The sequence below is a fragment of the Cherax quadricarinatus genome, chromosome 89, assembly GCF_038502225.1.
Source record: "Cherax quadricarinatus isolate ZL_2023a chromosome 89, ASM3850222v1, whole genome shotgun sequence".
NCBI lineage: Eukaryota > Metazoa > Arthropoda > Malacostraca > Decapoda > Parastacidae > Cherax > Cherax quadricarinatus.
The window spans coordinates 8,908,756-8,926,700 of NC_091380.1; the positions used below are offsets into that span (position 1 = coordinate 8,908,756).

A 17,945-nucleotide genomic window follows, 5' to 3' on the forward strand; every position below is an offset into this window, starting at 1 on the left:
CCAATTTCGGAATAGGGTCCAGAATAAACAAGAAAGACATTCCTGACACTAAAATGACATTTCCTCTAGTCATTAGTCACGTCTCAAGGCCCCTCTTATATTCTTTTGCTTTCCACTTTGAATTTTTATTCTCACAAAAAATATAAGATTTACTGTTATGCAGACTACTGCATTAGTGTAAAAAATGGTATAAATATTATTGGTGCACTTGTGAAAGAATATTAGACTCACCAGTTGACGTGTATTGCACGCTTGGCACGATTTGTTTACTTTTGTAGTTTGGTAAAAATCGAACATTTCTGCTACTTTGAGCTCAATTTCAAGGCACCTTTCATTGTAAAACCAGTCAAAATCATCTCAATTTCAGTAGTATGTCTTCCATTCTATAAAATGAGACCAAGAAAACTAGAATACAACAATAAATACCATACGAAAATACACTGCAAAGTCGCTGATTTATTAAAAAAAAATGGACAAAGTCTTTTTTTTCTCATTATGCACTGTGTGCTGCAGGATTTTTTTTAGACTGTGCACACTGACCACATAGACCCATTCTTTCATATGAAGGCCTACCAGCTTTCTCCCACTAGATTTGAGGCCGCTAGAATTTATGAGTACTAGTACGTCAAAAACCCCTACGCGTAAGACGTACTAGTACGACGAAAACCCTCAAAGGGTTAAGACGTATATATACGGCTGCGGCAGTCAAAGGGTTAAACACATTAACTTTCTCTATACTCACTCCCTCTAAATTTCATTCCTGATTTTAATTTTTTTTTTTTGTTATTCACATTATCTTGCTCTTTCCTATGTTCGCTTTTAATTTCCTTCCTTCACCACCACTCACGCCATCACCGTCTTGCCAAAGGCTCAGATGTCCCTCCAAACATCCACCTCCAAGACTCAAGTCCAGCTAACTAATTTTAACTAAATCCCATACCTTGCTAATGTTTCATCATAAAACTACTCGATTTCACTTCTAACATGCTCACACACACACACACACACACACACACACCTGTTGGATGTCCAAGCCCCTTGCATACAAAAACCTTCTTTATCTCCATCCTTTACCTGGGAAACCTCTACCCCTCCCCTCCACTACAGATTTTTACATCACATCATCCTAATTTTTCATCATCTCTAAATGTCTAAACCACATCAGCAACCCCTCTTCAACCTTCTGGATGATACTTTTCATAACCCAGCACCCCCTTCTAATCTCCATACTACAAAATCTCTGCATAATATTCACTACACATTGTCCCCCATGCCCTTCAGCATCTAGTTGCAATGTTTAAAATCCATGCTTCACACCAATGTAAGTGCATCCATGGACTTAAGAAATCGTAATGATACGATTGCAAATAAACCATACCCCCGGCCGGGATTGAACCCGCGGTCATAGAGTCTCAAAACTCCAGCCCGTCGCGCTAGCCACTAGACCAGCTAGCCACAATAAGATTCATCCAACTAGGTATATTTCTACACCATAGGAAAGTTAGCACAGGCACCTCTGTGACCACAAATGCAAGTTTTTACAGACGAATCTCCAGCTAGCGTGGCCGTGACGAACTCTAGCTCAAGTCCCTTCACTGCCGTCAACATGACTTAAGAAATCGTAATGACACGATTGCAAATAAACCATACCCCCGGCCGGGATTGAACCCGCGGTCATAGAGTCTCAAAACTCCAGCCCGTCGCGCTAGCCACTAGACCAGCTAGCCACAATAAGATTCATCCAACTAGGTATATTTCTACACCATAGGAAAGTTAGCACAGGCACCTCTGTGACCACAAATGCAAGTTTTTACAGACGAATCTCCAGCTAGCGTGGCCGTGACGAACTCTAGCTCAAGTCCCTTCACTGCCGTCAACATGACTTAAGAAATCGTAATGACACGATTGCAAATAAACCATACCCCCGGCCGGGATTGAACCCGCGGTCATAGAGTCTCAAAACTCCAGCCCGTCGCGCTAGCCACTAGACCAGCTAGCCACAATAAGATTCATCCAACTAGGTATATTTCTACACCATAGGAAAGTTAGCACAGGCACCTCTGTGACCACAAATGCAAGTTTTTACAGACGAATCTCCAGCTAGCGTGGCCGTGACGAACTCTAGCTCAAGTCCCTTCACTGCCGTCAACATGACTTAAGAAATCGTAATGACACGATTGCAAATAAACCATACCCCCGGCCGGGATTGAACCCGCGGTCATAGAGTCTCAAAACTCCAGCCCGTCGCGCTAGCCACTAGACCAGCTAGCCACAATAAGATTCATCCAACTAGGTATATTTCTACACCATAGGAAAGTTAGCACAGGCACCTCTGTGACCACAAATGCAAGTTTTTACAGACGAATCTCCAGCTAGCGTGGCCGTGACGAACTCTAGCTCAAGTCCCTTCACTGCCGTCAACAATGAACTTGGACTTATGCGTCTGTACCTTGATTGTCTGCTGCTGATTCTGATGCTACTGGCAATAACCGTTGCCTGATGGTAGAAACGCCTGTCTAACCTCTTGAATGAATCGCTGAAAACCCATAACTGGCTGAATAATTCTTAGTAACTCAAGCAGTATTTGGCAATTTAGTTTGAACTGCTGGTTTGACTTCATGGGTTGGCGAGTTAAGTTGCAATAGATATGCAATCTGATCATTGATCATGTTCCAGGCTTGTTTTGGCATGAATGGACTTCTTAGAGTTATCCGTCGACCAGCCGCTAAGCTGGAAGATTCGTAACTGTACTGCCATTTGTGGATGCAGAGGGATGCCTGTGCTAACTCCTATGGTTGTAGAAATATACCTGAATGGATTAGATCTTGTTGTGGCTGCTGGTCCTAGGTGGCTAAGCAGCGGACGGTGCCCTAAGGTTTTGAAGACTCTGTGTTTCAGCGAGTTCAATACCCGGCTTCGAGGTGTTGGTTTGCATCCATGGATAATGTTCTTTGTCTCCACAGATGCTTCAATGTGCCACCCACCATTTTTCCCTTGTCAATTCTATAGTTCAGCTTATCTTTCACAGAACCATCCACTCCCAAACATTTGGACACATTCATTTCCTCCACACTCCCACCTTCCAATCTCATATCCAATCCTTCATTACCTAAATTTTTTGTTACTCTAATCACCTTACTCTTTTCCTATGTTCAATTTAATTTCCTCTTTTTACATACCTTCCCAAATACATCTACCAACCTTTGCAACTTCTCTTCAGAATCTCCAAAGGCAAAACTGACAATGACAACTCCCACTCAGAATTAGATTTTCTATCTTTTAATCCCACATTTCAATATATCCCAGAGTAATTAACCTAGGGTTACCCAATAAAGTCAAACAATGTGACTTATTCCCAGCATGAGACATAAGACAATGTTTCTAAGTTGTAATTTAACGTTAGTAAACAATAGCTAAAGCATAACCCAAAGCCTTCCCTTGACCCTGACCACAAGCACATAAGGTGCAGGCTGATTTCCCAAGACTTTCTTTGGAAAAAACGGTATCCCTCGAACACACTGTAACAAAACTGAAGCAGGAAAAAATGGAAAATCATCAATTATTTGCACCAGTCTATCAATCACATCTGCTAGAAAAATGAAAGGATGGATAATGAGAACCTTCAAAGCTACGGATGCCAAGCCCATGATGACACTCTTCAGGTCGCTTGTTCTATCTAGGCTGGAATATTGCTGCACACTAACAGCACCTTTCAAGGCAGGTGAAATTGCTGACCTAGAAAATGTACAGAGAACCTTCATGGCGCGCATAACGGAGATAAAACACCTCAATTACTGGGAGCGCTTGAAGTTCCTCAACCTGTACTCCCTAAAATGCAGGTGGCAGAGATACATGATTATATACACTTGGAAAATCCAAGAGGGACTAGTACCAAACTTGCACACGAAAATCACTCCCTCTGAAAGCAAGACTCGGCAGACAATGCAACATCCCCGCAATGAAAAGCAGGGGTGTCACTAGCATGATAAGAGACAACACAATAAGTGTCAGGGGCCCCAAGACTGTTCAACAGCCTTCCGGCATACATACAGGGAGTTACCAATAGACCCCTGGCTGTCTTCAAGAAGGCGCTGGACAGGCACCTAAAGTCAGTACCTGCCCAGCCGGGCTGTGGCTCGTACGTCGCGTTGCGTGCGGCCAACAGGTAACAGCCTGGCTGATCAGCCCCTGATCCACCATGAGGCCTGGTCACAGACTGGGCCGTGGGGGTGTTGGCCCCCCGAAACCCTCTCCAGCTATACTCCAGCAAAAATTAAAAAAAAAAAAAAAAAATACCAACATTTCCGCTGTTTATTAATCATGTCCCCAGGCCTCTCCTATATTAAACTTGCCTTCCATTTTCAATCACACAAAATTAAAATATTTATTCTATTTCTCAGTTAAAATATAACCAGGAATTACCGTCATAGTTGATGGTGTCTCAATAATTGAATCAAATCTATTAAAAAACCATAAAACTGACTGGGACGCATTCGTTTTCAGGAAACACAACAGTTTGAATATTTTCGCTACTTTGAACCCAATTTCAAGCTACTTATGGTCTTGAAACCAACCATCATTATCTGTATTTCAGTAGCAAGTCCTCCATTCTATCTAATGATACCAAGAAACAGCTAATAAAACCATAAAAACCATCCAAACACAAGGTCAGTTTTGCTCTTTAAATCCAGCACCACACGGGGCAAATTTTTTTTATATACTGTGTACACTCTTTTATCAAAAGCCAAAATTTACCACTCATCACTTATTTAAAAAATGTAGGTCTACATCATCCTTCACATAGGTCTACATCATCCTTCACGTAGGTCTACATCATCCTTCACGTAAGTCTACATCATCCTTCACGTAGGTCTACATCATCCTTCACGTAGGTCTACATCATGAGCTGAGCTCATGATGTAGACCTACGTGAAGGTCTCTGATCTCAATGACTTACGGTGGACCCTTGGATTTTGTAGTCGTCAGATTTCGTAATATTCGGAATTAGTCATGTTTTTTCGTCAAAATATTGGCTCGGTGATCGTCACTGAACTTGGTAATAATCATTCATCCCAAACATGTCCGCTCGGCCCGACATACCATTTACAGTCAGTGTGCCATTGTTTATCAGCCAATGAGGACGATCCCACGTGTTCATACGATACATTCTGTATTATTCCATACTTTTTAGTGCTTGTAACTGCTAAGTAAGCCACCATGGGCCAAAAGAAAGCTTCTAGTGCCAGTCCTTTGGTAAAGAAGGTGAGAAACACTATAGAATTCAAGAAAGACATCACTGCAAAATTTGAAAGTGGAGTACGTGTCGCAGAGCTGGCCAGGTTGTATAACAAACCCCCATACAATCATTGCTTCTATCAAGGCCAAGAAAAAGGAAATCAAGGAAGCTGTTGTTCCAAAAGGTGCAAATATGCTTACGAAACAGAGATCGCAAATACTGTTAGATGTGGAGACTTTGTTGGTGTGGATCAACGAGAAACAATTATCAGGAGATAGTGTTATGTAGTTGATAATTTGTGAAAAGGCAAGGCAGTTGCACGACGATTTCGTAAAGAAAATGCCTGCAACAAGTGCTGATGTTAGTGAATTTAAGGCAAACAGAGGGTGGTTTGACAGATTTAAGAAGCGTAGAGGCATACACAGTGTGATAAGGCATGGTGAGGCTGCAAGTTCTGAAAAAATGCGGCTGAAAAACATGTTCAGGAATTCAAGGGGTACAAAGAGGCTTAACAACTTAAATCCCAACAAGTGTTCAATTGTGATGAAACAGGCCTGTTTTGGAAGAAAATGCCAAGGAGGACCTACATCACACAGGAGGAAAAGGCACTGCCAGGACACAAGCCTATGAAAGACAGGCTAACTCTTATGTTCTGTAGTAATGCTAGTGGGAATTTCAAAGTGAAGCCTTTACTGGTGTATCACTCTGAAAATCCCAGTGTGTTCAAGAAAAACAGTGTTGTCAAGAGTAAATTGTGTGTGGTGTGGAAGGTTAACAGTAAGGCATGAGTCACAAGGGAAATTTTCCTTGATTAGTTCAATGAAGTGTTTGGCCCCAGTCTGAAGAAATACCTCCTGGAAAATAAATTGGAACTCAAGTGCCTCCTGGTAATGGACAATGCTCCTGCTCATCCTCCAGACTTGGATGAGCAAATGGTGAAGGAGTTTTGTTTCATCACAGTGAAGTTCTTGCCCCCAAATACCACTCTTCTCCAGCCCATGGACCAGCAGCTCATTTCAAACTTCAAAAAATTGTACACCAAAGCAGTGTTTCAAAAGTGCTTTGAAGTGACCTCAGACACTGAAATGACCCTAAGAGAGTTATGGAAATATCACTTCAATATCCTCCAATGTATAAACCTTATAGGTAAGGCTTGGGAGGGAGTGGCTTGCAGGACTTTGAACTCAGCTTGGGGAAAATTGTGGCCAGATTGTATACAAGAGAGGGATTTTGAAGGGTATGGGGCTGAACCTGACAAGCCTATGCCAGTTGTGGAAAGTATTGTGGCACTGGGAAATTCCATGGGGTTGGGCTGTGAGTTTCGAGGATGTGGAAGAGTTGAAGGACCACGATGAAGAGCTAACCACTACAGAACTGCAAGACCTTCATCTGCAATAGCAACAGACCACAGCTCAGGAAATTGCTTCAGAGGAGGAGGAAGAGAGATGGAGGAAGGTGCCATCTTCAAAGATTAAGGACAAAGCTGTTGCAGGCCGTGTTGGCAACATGTACAATGACAATTTTGTGTCCCATTTTAGGGAAGTTTTAAAGAAATGCCAGATATAGACCACTCTGAAACTTTTTTGAGCAACAAGGGTCCAGTGACTCTCAAGCTGGTCCTAGTGGCATTAAAAAACAAAGAAGGGAAGTAAACCCAGAAAAGGACTTGGTACCTGAAGTCATTATGTAGGGGAATTCCCCTTCCAAACAATAGTACACCTCCATCCTCTCCCCTCCTCCCATCTCATCACTCGTCAACAAGTCTTCAACAAAGGTAAGTGTCATTTTATTATTGTTTTATTCTGCATGTCTTATTGTTTTCTGTGTAGGTAAATGTATATTTCATGTAAAAAAATTTTTTTTTTTTGGATTTAGATTATTTATGGGGAAAATTAATTCGGAAATCATCAGATTCGGGTTTAGTCACTCTCTCTGGAATGGATTAATTACGAAAACTGGGGGTCCACTGTACTTCTATGTGATGGCCACTGAAAGGGGTAACATCCTGTAGATGCATCATGCATAAGTGTAAATAAGTTAATCAAATTAGAACTTCTGAAAAGGGGTATGTGTGGTACCTAGTCTGAATAGAAATTATTCCGAGTCGATGTTTTGCCAACTGACAAAAGGTTTGCAGAATAAGCATTTATATGTCATTCTTCTTTAATAAAAAAATATAGTGATGTAAGGAGGGTGGAGTATATGGAGACTATTAAAGAGGTTAAAAGTGGTGAGGGAGCATAAAAGGAGAGCAATTGAAAGTGGGGGTGAACTTTTGGAGTGAAATTAACATGTTGAGAAAACCTAATGAATGAATAGATTTCACAGTTTAAAACAGAATAGGAGGGCGATTAAGATGGGAAGTTGGAGGTATTGGGAAGATGGGGAGAATATTTTAAGGAGCTGGTAAATATTGATGAGCAATGGGAGACAGTGATTTCATGCACTGGCCAGTAAGGAATAACATCCTTTAAGAGTAACGAAGATTAGATGTGAGAGTGAATGTGTGAGAGGCAGTGCACAAAATGAAAGCGGGTAAAACAGCCGATTCATAAGATAAAAATAGAAATGTTAAAAGCAGGTGGGCATATAGTTTTGGAGTAGTTGGTACTTTTTGTTCAATAAATGAATGAATATTGGCAGTTTGGAGGGATATGTTTTGTATCTTTATACGTATATGCTTCTAAACTGTTGTATTTTGAGCAACTCTGCAAAAACAGTGATTATGTGTGAGTGAGGTGAAAGTGTTGAATGATGATGAAAGTATTTTCTTTTTGGGAATTTTCTTTCTTTTTTTGGGTCACCCTGCCTCGGTGAGAGGCGACCGACTTGTTGGGGAAAAAAAAGAAAAATCATGATGTGCAAGAGTTTAGTATACAGTACTGTAGAGTATGAACTTCAAACATCAAACAAACATGGGGATATACAGTACTGTAGAGTATGAACTTCAAACATCAAACAAACATGGGGATATACAGTACTGTAGAGTATGAACTTCAAACATCAAACAAACATGGGGATATACAGTACTGTAGAGTATGAACTTCAAACATCAAACAAACATGGGGATATTCTATAACATACTTAAGATCTTACACATGCTCTGTCTTCAAGAAAATGCAATATCTACTTTCATCTCACCCTATACATGGTTCACATTCTCTGGCATAATTAAGCAATCAAATATACAGTAAGATACTACTATAATGAACAACACTTGCAGAAATTTTTCATGGTAAAACTCAAAAGCACAAATGTGTAGTGACAAATCTCCATCCTATGACTGACACAAACTGAAATTCCTAGTATATAGTTTTATCTCTGTAAACGCTAATGCACGTCTAACTCAATGGGATGGAGAAGGTGCACATGTGTAAGCCACATTCTTGTTATAGGCAGGCTCTCCCTTGTGAATGTCATAGGAAGACCCGGACTATTTTTTTATACAGGCCCCCTCACCTTTCTATTCAGTTGACAATGTACTTAAGAATGACAAGTAAAACCAAAACAAAACCCCCCCAAAATTACCTTCTGAGAGCACGAATCAAAACTGTTTACATTCACTTTATAGAAAAAAAGCCAAATAACATTTTAAGTTCAAAAATCATGTCTATAAGAATTAGACAGTACTTCTATACTCTGTCAGCGAATCCCTTGTTTACATACAAAAATGTTCCTATCAAAGAAAATACACATGATATCTTGGCATATTCACTGTACCATCACATTAAACAAGTAACATATATCACTGAATCACATATTCAACACAGTGATGTAACTAACAAGACAATTATGGCAGACACAACAGTGAAGCCACTACAAATTAACATGACAAGAAATTAACTAAATTCATAACTTCATGTCAGTAAGGTATGCTAATGGCCAACAATACAAAATTAGAGAAGGTATCAAGGTACTCACAACCGGTTTCTCAGGTTCAGCCTTCACCAGCTTGATGTCTGATTTTGCTTGTCTGCTCTGTTAGGGAAAACATAAGAAATAAACAGTGACCATTCCAGTGTATATATAGTTGTAAACTTAATACAAATACTGCCAGATATACAATACATTGCCAATCACTGCTGTGTTTTATTACACTTTGTAATACACTATGTACTCCCTGTTGTTGAGGGGGGTTGTAATGTGGAAAAATCTATCCATTTTAACTACATTCAAGCATAACACTTGATTAAGCACCCAGATGATTACAGTAGATAAAAAGATACTACCGATCAGCAATTATATGAGCAATAAAAGCATTATGGTGGTTACAAAAGAACTGTTGATCAGTATTATAAAAAAGAGGCAGCCCATCCTTATTTTAAATAGAAAAAAATTATAGAATGAATACGCTTTACCTTCAGCCACATTCAAGTTAGGGTATTAGAAACTAATCTTACAGCCTAAGAAAAGGAATACTATATATTTACTAAACGAAAGTTCAAGACAAATGTTAAAAGCAGGGACTGGGAAGGAAGAGGGTTATAGCTTTGTAGTAGTTGATACATCTCAATATAGCCATGAAAAGGGAAAAAGTACCTAGGGATTGGCAGAGAGAATGTATAGTTTCTTTGTGCAAGGCAAAAGGGGATAAAGTATTAAGAATTATACAGGTACAAGCCTGTTGAGTATACTAGGTAAAGTGTACGGTACAGTTATTATTGAAAGAAAACAAGCTAAGAGAAAGTAGGATTGTAGATGAATGAGGTGGCTTTAGGAAAGGTAGGGCAGTGTATACCTAGAGTTTCGCAATTGCTTTTTTGCCAATGACTTGGTTCTTTTTGGAGCTTCTGAAGAGAAGCTGGAAACACACTACTACCTCCACCACTACCTCTTCCTGCCTATATATACCCGTCCTGCTCTACTTCTCGTTAGTGTGACTGTAAATGGTCCAAGCCGGACCGAAACGTCGTCGTAAGCTCCTCTCTTCTATGTGCGGGTTATTTGTGTATCGTTCCAGTCACGGTACTGTGCCTTTTTTTATTTAGAAGTTGGAAAGGTTGGTGGATGAATTTGGAAGGGTGTGTGAAACAAGGAAATTAAAAACTGAACAGAGGAAATAGATAATGCATAACAAAAAATCTTGGTAATTAAACCTTAAATATCAGATTAGAGGGGAGGGAGGGAGGTTTCTTAACACGCCGCCCATTTCCCACTGAGGCAGGGCGACCTGAAAAACAAGACATGGTTTCACCATCACGCACACTATCACTATCCTGCCAGAGGTGCACTGATGCCCCTCCAAACTGAAAATATCTCCGCTCCTTCTTCAGGGTGCAGGCACTGTACTTCCCACCTCCAGGAGTCAAATCCAGCTAACCAGTTTTCCTGAATCCTTTCGTAACGTATTTTCCAGCATATAAAGTGCACAAGCAGTTGTAAAGTAATATTAGTAAACAACTGCTAAAGTATAACCCACAACCAACACTCAACCCTGATGTTGAGCATATCAGGTGCAAGGTGATTGGTGGTGGTGGTGGTGGTGGGGGGGGGGGGATGCCTTATTCTTTCTTTCAACACACCGGCCGTATCCCCCCCCCCCCCGAGGCGGGGTGGCCCAAAAGGAAAAACAAAAGTTTCTCCTTTCACATTTAGTAATATATACAGAAGGGGTTACTAACCCCTTGCTCTTGGCATTTTAGTCGCCTTTTACAACACGCATAGCTTACGGAGGAAGAATTCTGTTCCACTTCCCCATGGAGATGCCTTATATGCCAGAAAATATGGTAAATGTTTCCTTGCTCCTACTCCACTTCAAGACAGCCTATTTGGCTCCAGCCTCTCTAAATGTCCAAACCACCTCAATAACCCCTCCTAAGCTGTCTGGATAATACTTTTATTAATCCCACATCTCCTCCTAATATCCAAGCTACAGATTCTCTGCATAATACTCACACTACACATTGCACTCAGATATGATATCTCCAGCCTACTAGTTGCAGCAACATTCACAACCTATGGTGCACACCAATATACGAATGTTGGTACCACTATGCTCTCATACATTCCCTTTTTGCCTCCATGGATAAGATTCTTTGTCTCCACAAATGCCTCAATGTACCACCGACATTTTACCCCTTATGGTTCACCTTGTCTTTCATATACCCATCCTCCAACAAATTAACTCCCAAATATTTGAACACATTCAATTCCTCCATACTCCCTTCTTCAAATCTGATACACATACAATGTTTCATTAACTAATTTTCTTGTTACCCTCATCTCATTGCTCTTTGCAACCTGTCTTCAGAATCTATCAAAAGAAGTCAAAAGGTAAATATCAACTGTGACAACTCCCACTTTGTATGAGATTCTACACATTATATTCCCAAATTTCTCCCCAACATACTAGCATTCATTTCTTTTACAATCCCATCTAAAATATGTTAAACAACTATTCTGACATCATGCATCCCTGTCTAAGGCCTACTTTTAGTGGGAAAAAAATTCTCCCTCTCTCCTACTCACCCTAACCTGAGCCTCAAAATCCTCAGAGACCTGCCACCTATTGCAAACACTTGCAACATTTGACACACTTCCTCTATCCACTCTATCATATGCTTTTTCTTAAATCCATAAATGCAATGAAAACTTTACTACCTTTATCTAAATATTGTTCCTTTATATTCTTCACTGTAAACACTTGGTCTACACATCCACTCCCCTTCCTAAAGCCTCCTCTTTCATCTGCGATCCTGCTCTCCATCTTACTATTAATTCCTTCAATTAAAGCTCTACCATACACTTTACCTGATATATTCAACAGCTTTATTCCCCTATAATTTCTACACTCTCTTGTCCCCCTTTCCTTTATACAAAGGAACTGTGCCCACACACTGCCAGTTCCTAGGTATCTTCCCCTCATTCATTACATTTATTGAGCAAAGGTACCACCCACTCCTAAACAATATCCTGCCTGTTTTTAATCTTTCTGTCTTAATCCCATCAATTCTACTTGCTTTACTCCCTTACATTTCACCCACAGCCTCACCCACCTCAAATATCTAAACGCCAAATGTGTTTAGATATTTGAGGGCGGGCTTTCTAGCAGATGGGTTTATGAAAGATGAGGTGAATCACAGAACTGACGAGGTAAAAAAAGGATGGCGAGGCATCTGAAGAGACAGAAAAGATTATCCAAAGAGGTAAATAAGGGATATGTAAAGAGTCTAGTATCACTAACACTACTGTATGGGTGTGAAATGTGGGTTTCAAATGTTCCAGCTTGGTGGAAGCTGGAAGTAATGGGGATGTGTCTGAAGATGTGTGGCATGAATATTATGCAGAAAAATTCAGAGTATGGAGATTAGAAAAAGGTGTGGGATTACCAAAAGTATTATTCAGAGGGCAGAGGAGGGTTGTTGTAGTAGCTTAAGCACAGAGATGAAGCAAAATAAGATGACTAGAAGGGCACATAAATCTTAATTAGGGAAAAGTAGGGGTAGAGGTAAACCCATAATGAGTTGGATGGAGGGAGGTTTCAAGTGCTAGGGACTTGGGCAACAAACATCCTTGTGTGAGCTTCTTGGATAGTAGGATGTGGAAGCAGTTGTTTTTTGTAATTTCATCAAAAGACCTCCCTGAAGGGGTAGCTGGACTAGTCTAGAGGTGGGAAGTACAGTGCCTACACTCTGAAGAAGTGGTGAAAATATTGCAGTTCAGAGGGTCATCTGAACTGTTATGTCAGCACAGCTTCTGGCAAGACAGTGATTGAATGAACGACACTGAAAGCATTTCCTTTTTTGGTCACCTTCCTCAGTGGGAGATGGCTGGCGTGTTGAAAAATTTAACAAAATGTCAATGTACTGCAGATAAACCTAACACGTAGCACTGCAGTGAGAGTGCAGCCAGAGTCATCAATGGACCAACAAGTAGCACTCAAGTGTTTGAAGCCAGAATGTTGGAGAAAATTTCAAAATTTTCTCCAGAACAATGAATGGTGAAATGGCAAGCTTATTTTTCTAGTTGTCCAAGAGCAGTGATTCCTCCTAGTACTTTACTACTGAACTATTAGTACTGCCATTATAACAGTTATTACAATACTAAATTCCCTACAACAGAGCATTTACAAAGGATGCAGTTCATCAAAAAATGTTAAATGCTTACATGTAAGGATAAAAAATTTATGTATAAACATGGAAAATCATCAACAAACCAAGTTTATTATTTTCACATATTTCTCACAATACACTTAAAATGAAATGCGTATCAAAAATTTCGACCAATCCACAAACTGGAGATAAATCCATAGAAAACATTTTGGTCCACTCACGACAGATCAAAATATCTTAAGATTTAGTGTGCCTCCAATTTGTGGATCTGTGAACTGTTCCAGCTCTATTATTATGACTTTGCATGTCAATAAACAACAGTTGTTAAATGCTGGTATGTAAACAAGCTAAGGTAAAAACATGCAAGAATCCTGAACAAACAAGTTTTCTGCATTCCCATGTATACTACACTCTCAAAGTACTGAACAATAATGTACGTCCAAGGACTGATTATTTCCCAACATAACCCTACTGCCTCCAAAACACTTTAAATCAGTAGCCAACATATTTACAATTTGCTCCCGGGATATTCAAGAAATTACTTTTCAGTATGGCTTCAACAAGTAAAGCATACCTGTTCCAAAAGTATTTTCTTCTTTTCCAACATCAACTTTTGACGTTCTAATTCCAAAATCTGTTCCTCGCGCTTGAGGATTTCGAGGTCCTTCTTGCTCTTGTGACCTGATGAGGATGATGTTGATAAAGATGACCCCTTAACCACTCCAGGCTGAGAAAGACCAATTTGATTTTGATAATACACTTTATTTGCAATTTCACCTACAGCTAAATTTAATTTCAGTCATGCAGTTCTCCAGTTTTGTAACATGGGAGCTCCCAGGCAAAATAGATTCCCATGAGAGTGGCTACTGGATATGCCTAACCGTAAATGTCCTGATAATCAATTTGGTAACAGGACTTCAGCCCTTTTATCATGAATTTGGGAGAACTGTGTCAAAAATTATGGTGATACCCATGGTGCTAAATTATCCAAGAGCATTACTCTAAACAGACGATGACAGAAAAGCCTCCAGCTTCATGTAAAATCTTTTAGCCAGAGCCCTTCTCAACACCATGAGGCCTATCCTGTTCTAATCTGCACTTTCAGTGGTATTGTTTACCTATCACACAACCAGTTGTATTATCGTATTTACCAACCATCTTCCATTGATGACAATCATCACAGCATTATACCTGATCCACTTTATTAACTATAGCATCTGTGACCTTCTCTGCCAGCTAATGCCATACACTTTCCTACCGATTATTATTCCATCATATACTCATATGATGCACTTATTTTAATCACGGCTTGTATTCTAAACTTATTTCATGTTCACTTTTAAGTTCAAGATGTTTAGAATAAGGCACACTGCTGTAATACAGTACAGCACATTCCTCCTTCCAATATTAATTAAAAAAATCCAATGAATGCAATTAACTTTTGTCGTTAACTGTCATATATTTACAGTGCCGACAGACTTACCATTTCCAATATTTCACTAACCAATTCAATATTGCGCTACCCTATTTTCACCATACTTATACCAGCATTTAACTTCAATTGCACACTGCAGAATTCCTTGAAATGCTTCAGCAACTTCTAGCAATAAACACTATTAAAACACACTTTTGTAGGGATAGCATCTTACCATCCAACTTCAACATTCATTCTGCTATTGCTCTCACTTGCTATTATATACACCAGCCCAAACACCTTCATCCTTCCACACACACACATACAAAAGATGATTTAAGAAAACTGAATGAACTATTACTTCAAACTCCCCTATTTCAAAATTAATATAAGTGTCATAAATATAACTTAAAAAAATACCAATGAATATATTACTAGTGTTAAAAATAATTAAACACACTCCACTTGCATGTAACTGACAACAAAGTGTAGAAAAAAAAATCAGTGGAAATTTCCTTTGCACAAACTGTATCTATTTAAGTATTCAAGTGATATATAAAATGCTGGGTGGCCATGTGGTGGCAGGTGGGGTATTTTTTTTTTTTTTTTAAGGTAGGCCCAGTGACAAGCCCGTCATCGCACACATAATGTCTACAATGACTTTCTAGAAGCGTGGTGTGACTGACCCAGTGTTTGTCTTGTCTCAGGATATTAACCATGAATGGCACCCAAAAGGAATACTAGTGATGTTGAAAGTGCTAACTTGCAAGTTGCACAAAGGCTAGTAACCCATAATTACACATTGCCATACTTTTAACAGTCATTGACATGCCCTAGCTGTATTTATTTATAAAATTGTTGAATACTGTTGACTGATAAAGCATGAAATGAGCAGTTAAGTTCATGATTTTTACTGTGGTGCAGTTAAGTGCTTTGAGGGGCCCCCATTGCTATGCTGTACAGAACACAGCTTCCCAGTCTCTGTAAAAGGAACACACTAAACCAACTGACTTCCTCCCAGCCTTAGACTTGGTAGGTGGTGCTGGTAGCCGGTACTGCCTGCCATATGTTTGTACAGGTATTTAATGAACAGGGCCATGTTAACCCTCTCTACACACTTGCATATAAACAGGTAACAGCAACCAAAATATATAATTAAATTGTTTCCTTTGACTTTCTAGCATATTTTCAAAAAACAAATATTGTCTTTGAATGATGTGCCAATTTTCACACACAACCTGAGCATTAGTGGAGCATCTACTGTCAATATCATTCCCTTGTAACAAATAGCAAGACCTCTAATATCCACTGCCAACTTAAATCAGTATGCTCACCTTAATAATGTTGGGGTTGATGTGAATATTTGGCTTGCTGGTTGACTGTGATGTAATTGCCAAACCTGTAGGTAAAGGCCAGGCTGGATCCAACGACTGTACTTTAACATCTAGCCCATACAAGCGGGACTTTGGGAATACCTCATTCCAGGTGTGTCTTAGCTCATACAGCTTCTTTCTTGTCCTTTCATCAACCTATGACAAAATAAAACACCTATAGAAAGCTCAGTAAATGTCAAAAATAGAGGCAATATAGCAGTGCGAATTAAGAGATGAAATTCACTGGGACCAATGTATTGTACAAAAAACAAACTATAAGCTACGCTAAAGAATTTGTTTTCCATGAAACTTTTAGTTGGTGCACATCAGTGGCAACACAGATCTTTATCATTAAATTACTCAAATTCACGAACAGTAATCTGATCGTTAAATTTCTGAAATTCACTAACAGTAATTTGATCATTAAATTTCTGAAATTCACCAATAGCAATTTGATCGTTAAATTACTGAAATTCACCAATAGCAATTTGATCGTTAAATTTCTGAAATTCACCAATAGCAATTTGATCGTTAAATTACTGAAATTCACCAATAACAATTTGATTGTTAAATTACTGAAATTCACCAATAGCAATTTGATCGTTAAATTACTGAAATTCATCAATAGCAATTTGAAACCCCTTCAATCAAGGCAGCCACAAGTTGTGCACTCAACGTTACAATGCTTGCACGTGTGGAGCTTATCTGTAACTTACTTTTTCAAAAACACAACTAAATGTGTTAATAATATTGTGGCCGAACAGTTTGATATAATCCTGGCCAACATTCTTCATGATGGAGTCAATCAGGTACATTACCGGGAGCTTTTGAGCACCTGAAACCTGTAAATAGAAGAAAACATGCCATTAATATTTGATAATTATGCATATCATTCAAATCATGCCTGACTGACAAGAGAATGAGTAATATGTATATCAATCCCAATTCAGAATAAACGTAACTTCGATTACAGTGGATACACAGTATGCTTTATCAAGTCACTACCATTGATCTACCTGCTATTTGCTACAACTCGTAAGTATAAATAATTTCAGTTCCAAGTACACTGTATTTTAGCAATATTTACAAAATAAAATACAAATACACCTGTTACTATACAATTATAAAGGACTATTAACCTCCAAAATTAAAAGTACTGAGAATGTTGGCAAGTTTTTTTTTAATTCCTTTGGAAATGGTAATCTTTTTCTGAAAGTAATGACAATATAAATACAAAATTTGATGGAAAAACTCATGGAATTATGCTGGCACAAGGCTGGCACAAGGCTGGCAGTCTGGGAGCAACAAGCTAGAGGAACAAGGAATTTTAGGTGGGGTAAATTTTTTTTAATTTTTAGCACACTGATAAAAGAGTATTAAATTTATAATGATCATTAGCACTATATTAGCTCTGCCTATTTTCTTCTCGTGCACAGGAGACTATATTCATTTATAACGGCACAAAACATACTCAACCCCTGCCAATTTGGATTCAGGAAAAATAAAAGCACTAATGATGCAATCATAAAAATGCTAGATCTGCTCTACACAGCATTGGAAAATAAGGAAAATCCACTAGGAATTTTTATTGACCTAAGAAAAGCTTTTGACACAGTAGACCACGACATCCTACTCCACAAACTTGACCACTACGGTACAAGAGGCCATGCGCTTGCTTATTTCAAATCTTACCTCACTAATAGGTATCAGTATGTCACCATTAAAGACACAGCATCAACAACACAGCCACTTGATACTGGAGTTCCGCAGGGAAGTGTCCTTGGTCCCCTGCTCTTCCTCATATACATCAATGATCTTCCAAACGTATCCCAACACCTGAAACCCATTCTCTTTGCTGACGACATGACTTA

General features: G+C 39.2%; 1 protein-coding gene across 8 annotated transcripts in view; it reads right to left on the minus strand.

Moving 5' to 3' along the window:
- The window catches only part of LOC128697225 (pre-mRNA cleavage complex 2 protein Pcf11), a 171,365-nt gene that overhangs the window by 117,489 nt on the left and 35,931 nt on the right, over positions 1-17,945 (minus strand). For 6 of the 8 annotated variants that reach the window (XM_053788812.2, XM_053788810.2, XM_053788813.2 and 3 more), the window contains exons 2-5: positions 16,791-16,916; positions 16,036-16,230; positions 13,862-14,014; positions 9,158-9,214 (exon numbers count right to left, since the gene is read on the minus strand). In XM_053788812.2, the coding sequence (XP_053644787.2) occupies positions 9,158-9,214; positions 13,862-14,014; positions 16,036-16,230; positions 16,791-16,916 (531 nt within the window). The remainder of the gene's footprint in view (positions 1-9,157; positions 9,215-13,861; positions 14,015-16,035; positions 16,231-16,790; positions 16,917-17,945) is intronic. The other 2 variants (XM_053788816.2, XM_053788815.2) reach the window with 1 other exon arrangement.